This window comes from Cibotium barometz, chromosome 19 (assembly GCF_041138505.1).
Source record: "Cibotium barometz isolate CiBa-2024 chromosome 19, ASM4113850v1, whole genome shotgun sequence".
Taxonomy (NCBI): domain Eukaryota; kingdom Viridiplantae; phylum Streptophyta; class Polypodiopsida; order Cyatheales; family Cibotiaceae; genus Cibotium; species Cibotium barometz.
In genome coordinates, this window is record NC_141064.1 from 14712861 (window position 1) to 14723862 (window position 11002).

An 11002-nucleotide genomic window follows, 5' to 3' on the forward strand; every position below is an offset into this window, starting at 1 on the left:
ACAAATCTTATCGACAATGAACTTGGTTACATGGGAACCATAGTCGGCATTTATGAAGTATCATATCGTATCTTCAAGCAGGTAAACGAGATCTCTCTTCATGCAACAATAACATGTAGATTTCTTAAAGCTAAACATAATTCTAAAGTTTTGATTCGTGTATTTTGATAGGTGGTTTTGAAGGTGGATTGTATCCGTGCCGGGTATAAAGGCAATAATGCCACAATGAAAAGAGAACCGTCCGGATTTTGGTCCGTCGACTCCTCGAAGTTATTGCGTGCAACAAAAGAGCCTTACATTCTGCCTACTCATGTTGAACGACACTTGTTTGATAGCATTGACTCTAAGACAGCGGATCAAGATGATTTGATTACATCCTCGAATCTAGACACATTGACCTCAGAGAGGTGTAGAATTCTTCTATCCGTCGATCATGATGACATTGTAGGTGATGAGAACGACAACGATCCAGACTCTGACACTACAGACACTACAAGAGGTTGAGGACATACCGACGCCAAAATACCGACGGAAATGTCGAACGTCGGTATGTCCGTCGTCGTGTTGGAGGAGACAAGCATGGCGGGGTTTTTTTAAATTTTCATTTCCCGTCGCGTATACCGACGCTTATTCTGACGCCGATACCGACGCATATTCCGTAGCATATACCGACATATATTCCGACGCATATTCCGTAGCATATACCGGCGCTCGTAAGTTTTTCACAGCCGAGAGCCTATTTTCTGGTTTTTTCACAGAATTGAAGAAGCGCAAGCACGCGAAGAAGGTGCTTTCTCTCCCTCTTCTCTTTCCCTCTCTCTCCTCTTTTTTCCTCTCTCCTCTTTTCTCCTTCTTTCTTCTTTTCTCCTCTTCTCCTTCTCCTAACATGTTATTGCAATTGCTTTTAGTTTTTAATTTAAGAATTAGGACGTTTAGGGTTTTGTGTTTTTTTGGCTCTCTATGCATGTTGAGATCTAGAGCTCTCTATGTATGCATAGATCTCCTAATGCATGCATAGAGATTTTAGGGTTTTGTATTAGTTCTTTTTCTTGTGTTCAATTTACTAATTAGTTTGTTTAATATTTTATTTTGCAGCTCTTTCACCTCACCAATCTTTCACCAATCCTCTCCTTCAGCTTTGCAAAAAAGAGGTAGATCCTCTTTCGATTTTTCTTGTTTATGCTATTTTCTATGAATTTTTGCATCCTTGTTTTATAGTTTAGGGTTAGTTTTGGGTTCTTGTAAGCTTACACATAGGATTAATTCAATATCTATGCATAAAACCTATAATAAGCTTGCAATCTCTATTATCCATGTACGTAAAACAAGATCATGTTTATTACACCATTGGGTGATGGGATTAAGGGTTAGCATAGTGCATAAGGCATATAGCATAGAGCTTATGCATAGAGCTTATGCATAAGTCTTGCATAGAGCGTATGCAAGAGATTTATGCATAGAGCGTATGCATAAGACTTATGCATATGACTTATGCATAGAGTTTATGCATATGGCTTATGCATAGAGCGTACGCATAAGACTTATGCATATGGCTTATGCATAGAGCTTATGCATAAGGCTTATGCATAGAGCGTGTGCATAAGGCTTATGCATAGAGCGTAATTGCATAGAGCGTGTGCATAAGGCTTATGTGAAAGGGATTAAGGGTTAGCATAATAGTGCATAAGGCATATAGCATAGAGCTTATGCATAGAGCTTATGCATAAGACTTATGCATAGAGCGTATGCATAAGACTTACGCATATGACTTATGCATATGGCTTATGCATAGAGCGTATGCAGGTAGGCTTATGCATATGGCTTATGCATAGAGCGTGTGCATAAGGCTTATGCATAGAGCGTAATTGCATAGAGCGTAATTGCATAGAGCGTGTGCATAAGGCTTATGTGAAAGGGATTAAGGGTTAGCATAGTGCATAAGGCATATAGCATAGAGCTTATGCATAGAGCTTATGCATAAGTCTTGCATAGAGCGTATGCATAAGACTTATGCATAGAGCGTATGCATAAGACTTATGCATATGGCTTATGCATATGGCTTATGCATAGAGCTTATGCATAAGGCTTATGCATAGAGCGTGTGCATAAGGCTTATGCATAGAGCGTAATTGCATAGAGCGTAATTGCATAGAGCATGTGCATAAGGCTTATGTGAAAGGGATTGTTGAAATGCAATTGCAAATGCCTTGATTGTGGTTAACAAATGCTTATGCAAATGCCATGGTGAGGGTATTGTGAATTGTTGGTTTGTGTTGGAGCTTTTGGATGATGGATTGAGGCATGAGTCCATGCTTTATTGCTGAGTTCTAAATTGTAAAAGGGCATGAGTCATGCTCAATACTTGTAAGCCAACAAACTTGTTCTATCATTTGATATTATCCACATCATTTTGTACCTACACTCACCATTGCAACCACTTCAAGTTTCTATAGAATCTAGCAATGTGTGAGGGTACCTTGGCATTGGTTGGAGAGGCCAAGGGGAGAATGGCTTGAACTCTTTGTGCCCTGATTGCTTGGTAAAGCGGTACGAAGGGGGATTAGGTACACCGGTGTGAAGAAATGGCCTCAACCTTCACCTTAGAGGAAAACTCGGTGAAGGGGTGAGAAGAGCTTGGCCGGGAGATCGGCAAGCTTCAACGCGCGTCCTCAACAATCCTCACCATCGACTTTGTGGATGCATTTGGGCAATGGGGCCCCTTTTCCGTCATATTGTGTGGATATTGCAAATGCATATGATCTTTCATGACATTGTGGGATGCAAAGAGTATTGCGTACAAGTTTTAAGAAGTTGCATTTTCATTTGAGATTTGGTTCCAATTACAAAGGAGACTCTGGCGGAATTTACAAAACCGTAATTCAGTCCTAGGGTTTTTGGGATTAGGTCCGAGCTTATGGCTTATGCATAAGACTTGTGCATAGAGCGTGTGCATATGGCTTATGCATAAGACTTATGCATAGAGCGTGAGCATAAGACTTATGCATATGGCTTATGCATAGAGCTTATGCATAAGACTTATGCATAAGGCTTATGCATAGAGCTTATGCATAAGTCTTGCAGCCTTATTATGCAAGCTTATACTTATAATATGCATTTAGATTATTGCATAAGGCCTTTATAAACAGCTATTTATGAATAGAGATAGCTTCTCTCTCCATCCTTGTTCAAATTCTATTTAATTTTGTATGGAGAGGAGATAAGCTGATTTGTGTTTAACGAGCTGCATATACATGTTATCCTGCTAGATGGAGCCTCTCAATCTTGAAGAGAGAATAGCGTGTCCATGCATGCAATGTAAGTACCAAATCTTTCAAAAACGAAGGATTTGCAACGAGCATGTTCATGACGCTGGAATATTTCCAATGGAGCGCTTGCAAAATTTACGGTTTCAATCGTACAACCAAGCAAGTGTGCAGCCGCATCTTGATAACATTGCGCCTGTGAATTCTCGTCCCCAACAAAGGATGAGGATATCGCAGGAGGGAGTGACAGATGGAGCTCAATTAACAGCACCCGAGGGAATGGAAGAAGGTCAGGAAATGGAAGAAGGTCCAATGGAAGAAATGTTGGATGCCTTCATCGAGCAACAAGAAGCTCTCTTCGAGGAGCATGAACATGAAGATCATCAACCACGACATTCTCAACGGTCAAATTATGAACCAGAGGAAGAGGCCATGCGTAAACTTGCACGCCTTCCATTATACAATGGTGCCAACATATCTGTATTGCGTGCATCTCTTACGATGCTAAATTTGCAGTCAGTTTTTGGATGGTCTAATACAAGTGTCACTGAACTATTCAAGTAAGGTCTTTTTTTGGAGATTACACCTACTTTTGAAATGTTAAATTATCAACTTGTACTTGAGAAAATCTTAATAGTAACGATCAGATATTGCCATACTTGCAGGCTTTTGAAAGATCAAATATTGCCCCCTGGCAACGAGATGCCTCCATCTCGTGCAGATGCGAAGAAGTTATTGAAATCCATAGGCATGGATTACAATAATATTCATGCTTGTCGCAATGATTGTTGCCTCTTCCGCCATGAATATGAGCATTTGCAAGAATGTCCCCATTGTGGCTCTAACAGATATAGAGAAGATGTTCAGGGGGAAGCTGTCCCGGTAAAGGTTCTCAGGCACTTTCCAATCATTCCAAGGATAAAAAGCATGTTCAGGTGCAAATCAATAGCAAGCTTGATGGCATGGCATGCCACAACTCGATCCACAGATGAAGTGATGCGTGTGCCTGCTGACTCACCCGCATGGAGACACATTGAAGAGAAATGGCCGGCTTTTAAGGAAGAACCTAGAAACCTCCGTCTTGGCCTAGCAATGGATGGTGTAAACCCTTTTGGTTTAAGGAGCTCTTCATGGAGCACATGGCCTGTTTGCCTTGTGAATTATAATCTTCCGCCATGGTTAGCAATAAAGAAAGGTCATCTGTTGCTCTCATTAATAGTTCCAGGAAAGTACAAGGTGAAGAACATGGATGTATATTTGGCACCACTTATTGATGAGTTACACACCTTGTGGAACGGAATTGAAGTGAAGGACATGTCAAAGCAGCAGAATGGCCAAAGACTTACAACTGTGCAAGGTATTCTCATGTGGACAATGCATGATTGGCCTGGCTATGGAGAATGCTCAGGTTTGTCTATATCGGGTTACAATGCATGTCCTGTATGTGGTCCTCGACTTGATTCAAGATACTCAAAAGCATTACGAAAGAATGTCTACCAAGGACATGTTAGGTATCTTCCAGAAAATCATGAATTGCGGGATGGTAATCTAGGAAGACCTCCTCCAAGTGCATTGAAGGCAAGCGATTGGAAGATCAAATGGGAGGAATGTGGCAACTTGGCATGTCCTGGGATGAAGAGGCTCTCTATCTTTCACCAACTCCCCTATTGGGGTGATCTCCTTATAAACCATTTGCTTGACCCGATGCATATTTTCAAGAATGTAGCTGACATTCTGTGGAAGACCATGACAGAAAAAAAGGAGACTAAAGGCCAAAGGGATGACTTGGAAGAGATTGGTTGCATGCAAGAGTTGTGGGCTCGCACTAGACCCAATGGAAAGGTTCTACTTCCAAGAGCCCCATGGGTTTTTAGTAAGATGGAGGAACAACAAGTCAAGAGGACAATTTCAGAGTTTCGGACTCCTACAGGTTGTATGCATTGCTTGAAAAGTGCATTTACAAAGGATGATGATCTTAGTGGCCTCAAGAGTCATGATTGGCACAAGTTTCTACAATTTGTGCTACCCATAGCAATAAAAGATTGCCTCACTGAAGACATTAGAGCTACTATCTATAAGATTGGCACATTGGTGCGCTGGATTTCTTCAAAAGAGATAAAGAGAGACACTTTGGAGACAGCGCGTTTAAACTCCATAGAGGCAGTCTGCATGGTAGAGAAGTTTTTTCCTACAAGTTTATTAACAATCCAGATGCATCTGCTAGTTCATGTTGTAGATGAGGTTGCAGTTGCTGGAACAGTCCATTCAAGATGGATGTTCTTTTTGGAGAGGTTTATGAAGACATTAAAGGGATTTGTTCGCCAAATGGCTCACCCAGAGGGTAGTATGTCAGAAGGGTGGCTGATACAAGAGTCCCTTGTTTACATCACTGAATATTTAAGTTCCTCAGATCCAGAGATACCTCGACTATGGTCTCAAGAGTCCAACAGGCGAGTCATTGGTGAGGAACCTCAAGGCCAAGGCATTAAGAGAAAGATGGATAACACTTTGAGAGAAAAAATCAACAAATTTTGCATCTTGAACTCTCATGTAATGGAGAAGTGGATTGAGACATATGAAGCTCTCAAGCGACAGCGAGTACAAGATCGTTTAAGTTTCAGAAGGAATCGCACTACAAGAAATCTCCCATATCCAGAAGGTATGCAAGCTCTTCCGGACTTTCCCACAGGTAGATGGCTAGAAGCTACAATTTTAGAAGCCAAACGTGCTGGTTTACCTATAACAGAGGAGGAGGAGGAGCTTACAAAAGGATGCGATTGGCATGTGAGTGTTTAAGTTCTACATGTCTCTCATTTTTTTCTCTACATGTCTCTGTGTTTGATTCTCCATCAACAAACTTTTTGTGCTATTTGTAGTATCACAAATATGGGGCGTTTTGGTCACATGGACGTCATTTTCGAGTAGAACGAATAGACCAAAGAAGAGCAACCTTTGATTGTGGTGTCACAGCACAGTTTGTTCAAGAAAGTCGTGCAAGTGCAAGTGATGATAACACAATTACTGGAATGCTTGATTACTTTGGAACCATTCAAGATATATTAAAGGTTGGCTTCAGAAGTTTTGAGTTGTTTATCTTTGATGTGAAGTGGTTCAAGGTAATCATGAATGGGCCACATGCAACTGTACGTAGAGACAAGAGTGGCCTCATCCAAGTGGACTCCACAAAGGTATGGACCGATCAGCAAGATACTTTTGTGCGCCCAGAGCATTGTGAGCAGGTTGTCTTTAAAGCGGATCCAAAAGATCCACGCTGGCTGTTTGTGGTTCAAGTCGCCCCCCGCAGTAAGCAAATTTTTGAAGAATTTGAGCTACAACAAGGTGATGTGGATGCACAGGGTAATGGAGAGCAGCAAGAACAAGCCGATATCAACAATGAAGAGGAGCAAGAAAATGAAGAGAAGCAACTAGAGCAAGATCCAAATGAAGAGGTGCAAACCAAGGAAGCTGAAAAACAAGTTGAGGAAGAGGACATAGATGATGAAGACATCCTTCATCAAGGGACTTTTAATGATGAGGATGCTGAAATGTACATAGACATAGATCTCTTTGGGGCTACTGATCTTAATGAGGATGATAGAATAGATAATGATTTTTAAAATGATGTATCTCCATGATTATGCAAATAGTTATGACATATTTGTAATGGTTTTATGACATTGAAGGTCCATTCATTGTTTACCATAGTTAATGTTTACCATCATAATCACTACTGTAGGAGCAAGTTGATATAGTTTTACCAATGTTGTTTATCATTGTTAATGTTTATCTTATGGTTCTTTCATTCATTGTTTACCGTGTAATTTTCATTCCGTACAAGTTTGTCATATGGTTTTTTGTCCAACAGGCCATGGGTGACTCACCGCCCTACGACTACAGTCCAGATTTCTCATTTAATCCTACACCGCAGGGCATGAGTCCCCAGCAGTTATATGGTTTTCTTTCGTCCATGACTCCAGAGCAGAGAGCCATGGCTCAGAGTTATTGGGGTTCAGGAGCAGGGACATCTGCCTCACCATCTGGCTTCCCGACGCCAGTTCCCACACCCGTGGGTACGACAGCAGCTCCCACACCTCATACCACACAGCCTTCCACTCCTCTTACAGCTCGATCTACCACCTCTTCACATAGACGGCGCTCACGTAGTAGGTCTTCAGGGGGAGGTTGTTGTGGTGGTAGTGCCACAGATGCTGTGACACCACCACCACGTGAGCGTCGTCCTTCGCTCTCATCTGTTGATAGCACACCCATAGGGTCACCTTCCACTCCCTGGGGTGCACATGACCATGACAACAGCAAGATTTACACAATTAGGGATGGGGCACCAATAATGGATAGTGCAGGGAAGGCAATGAAGACACGCATTCGACAACTGTGCACTATACAGTTTCATGACTCTGTCATGACTAAATGGGATCAGCAAGACAAGGGGAAGAAAAATTATATAAACACAAAGATAAAGCAAGAGTTCCAGCCATCTGACCCTATGAATGTCGTCTCTAATGAGTGGATACAGTATACAGCTCGCATTTTGATGGGGCATCGTAGGTCAGAGGCGAGGGACGCATTCAGAGAGGGGAAGGAGAAACCTGTTTGGCTAGATGACAGGGAGTGGGCAGCCATTGCTCAGGAGCTCACCGAGACACCAGACAGGTTTCAACAACAAAGAGAGGCGGCAAGGGCAAGACTCCAAACAGTAGGGGCTTCTCATCTCGGGAGTGGTGGTTACGAAACCATGCGCCATGAATTCGTAAGTGTTTGTAGCAATTTTATTTATTTAAATGTATGTATGTGGGCTAAATGTTGATTTTTTAAAAGTTATAATTGTTAATCGTGTGTGCAGGAGTTGGCCATGAATCGCCCACCAAGCAGGCGAGAGGAGAAGTACGCTCACAAACATGGCCTTGTGGCCTTGTTTGAGATGCTTGAAGAAGAAGGAGAGACCGTCAATTGGGAGGCATTACCATGATGTAAGATGACCTTCAAACTAATGAAATATGATCAAAACATTCTTGAGTATTAATGTTTAATTTAATTTCTTGTTTGTCGATCAGGAAAATATGCAAACGAGCACGGTTGTTTTTGTGCTCTATTATAGACAGAATGGTGCTGTCTGTTTGCTGTTGTTGATCCTGCTCATTGCAGGCAGCTAGGCAACAGCCAGGCAGCACTATTCTGCCCAAAAAAAAATTTCTGCTACAGCGTCGGTATATGCCCCGGTATCAGCGTCGGTATATACATTGGTATACACGCCGGTTTACACCTCGGTATATAATGCGGTATAGACGCCGGTTTATTCGTCGGTATATGAACCGGTATAGACGCCGGTTTAAGCGTCGGTATTACCCCCGGTTAGCGTCGGTATAGGCGCCGTTATATGCGCCGGTATTAACACCCGACAGTTATACCGACGCTACGATACCGGCGCTTATACCGGCGCTTATACCGATGACGAGGCTTTTTTAGACCCCGTTAATTAGCGCCGGTACAAGCCCCGGTATTAGGCTAATATGTAGTAGTGAGACACCGAAGAGGAGGAAACAATCGATGTCGAGCCTACAGAGGAAATGAACGTGAACACAAATTTAACATCGAGGAGTTCAAAGAAGTCAACAAGGATAATGAAGATGAAATTTTATTGACGGTTTATCTCAGAGATGATGATGAGGACGAGTAGTCTTACGTATCAACTCACGGATCAGCCTATGTTTGGTAAGATTTAATCTCAAAATCATTTACTGTGAAGTCTTGTTTTTTTTTAGTACAAACTTACTAACAAGGGTGGAGTCTCATGGTGATAGCCTCATATGGCTAGTGTCGGGGTTCGATTCCCCTCAGACTTGTTTTTCTTAAGCTAGTTGTGTACAGGCTTCTATCTCGCGTTTCAACCCCAGTATCAGCATCTCAACCTTCAGTACCCGCAATCCAGCAAGATTCTCTGAATCGACTTGGCCTAGCAGTAGACCATCGAAGCCAGCAGTCTTCTAGCATTTCATGGGGCAGTAGTTCCAGCAGCACCCTCAGTGGACTACCTGCAGTACCCTTAACCACAACACACCCCATGCTACCCATTGGTATCAGAGCTCTCTGGTGGTAACTTTTTGGTCTCATAGGTCATCTTGGCCTTTTGAAGACGTAAATATAGCATTTCATTTTGTTTCATTTCTCTCTCTCTACTTAACGTGCATTGTCGCGTCGATGACTCAGGAGTTTACACATTTGTTTCAGCAACCACTTCCGACTCCATCCTACCCCAAACTCCGTCTTCAGTGTGTTGATGACATATTTCTTGTCATCCTCGAGTTGATCGCTGAATTGCAAAATAAAGTCAGATAGTAATTCAAATAAAAAACTGTAATTCATATTCTTTATGTTAAATAATACTTACTGCCATGGTATATAAACTCGTTGTAGATATGACATGCAAAGATCTCTCATCCATCGTCTGAAGGCGATGTCAGCTCCGACCTGAAGGATACCCCCATCAGGTGTGATGTCGCATGTGACACCCAAAGTCCCAGTGCACGTGCGCATGGGCACTGGGGGGCATTGGTGGTGGGGGCACTGGTGGTGTGGTACTCTGCCGCCGCTGATGCCTACGCGCAATACAAACATACGATATATTGAGATGTGAGTTCATGAAAAATACTTGATATTTAATCCGTAATCGCCATAAAAGATATACCTGCGGGAGTAACAGTACTCTGCCATCGTCGCTCGTCTCGCTGATGCCTACGCGCAATACAAACATATGATATATTGAGATGTGAGTTCATGAAAAATACTTGATATTGAGTTCGTAAAATCGCCATATTTGATATTTAATCCGTAAATCGCCATAAAAGATATACCTGCGGGAGGAACGGCCACTATCCTGTGAATCAGGTGTCACCTGAGTACTAGGAGGTACATCAGGAGTAAGCCGCTGACTCTCGTGATGTGATGTAACTGGGATAGGAGTCGTAAGCAAACAAAGACATCAAAAGGATATATATATTAAGAATTCTATATGTAAAAAATGGATGACATTACTATTTTATCAATCAAGAAGCTTACCGATGCGCTGTAGTATGTGCATGCCAAGACGTCTCCACTCCTGCATGTGGCTGGGAGGATGTACCCTCTCCAGATGCCTGAATCTCCCAAGAATCTCAATCGCACCGTCTAAACCCGCATCATCCATCTCCACATAATCTGTCAAGAATCTCCCAAGAATCTCCCAAGAATCTCCCAAGAATCTCAATCGCACCGTCTAAACCCGCATCATCCATCTCCACATAATCTGTCATGGCCTTTGACAGTGTATCTCTAGAAAGTCCAGTGCCTCGTATAGCAAAGACTTGATGATCGCCAACTTCACTTTACGGCCATGTGGTCACTTATCGTATCTATATATTTAAAACAACTATATGTCAGACTAGAGATACATTGTTAAATACTTGGACTTTATGACACACACACAAACAGAATTCTCGCTCCCTCGCTCAACACCAGATTGGCCCCGAAGTCCGGCGCCCCTTGCGGTATTTATTTCTTCATTAAGAGATTGAAAATAGAAAGTGGGAGTGCAATTGAGCACTCCATTTGAGTCCCAAACAGTGAATTTTAGCTTGCTGTATTTTCTGTACATACCTGTTTTCAGCTCTGTACAACCACCACATGTTCCTGGTAGACCCTAGCAAGGTCCCTCTACAATCTAGCATCAACTGGGCCTTGGAATA

At 42.3% G+C, this 11002-nt stretch overlaps 1 protein-coding gene across 1 annotated transcript; it reads left to right on the forward strand.

The window, feature by feature from the left end:
- Window positions 1–898: 898 nt before the first annotated feature.
- Window positions 899–8045, forward strand: LOC147628255 (uncharacterized). The gene is made up of 3 exons (XM_086814091.1): window positions 899–1151; window positions 7129–7977; window positions 8037–8045. Exons 2-3 carry the CDS (start codon window positions 7132–7134, stop codon window positions 8043–8045), a joined length of 855 nt encoding a protein of 284 aa, XP_086670217.1. The 5' UTR covers window positions 899–1151; window positions 7129–7131.
- The last annotated feature ends 2957 nt before the right edge of the window (window positions 8046–11002 follow it).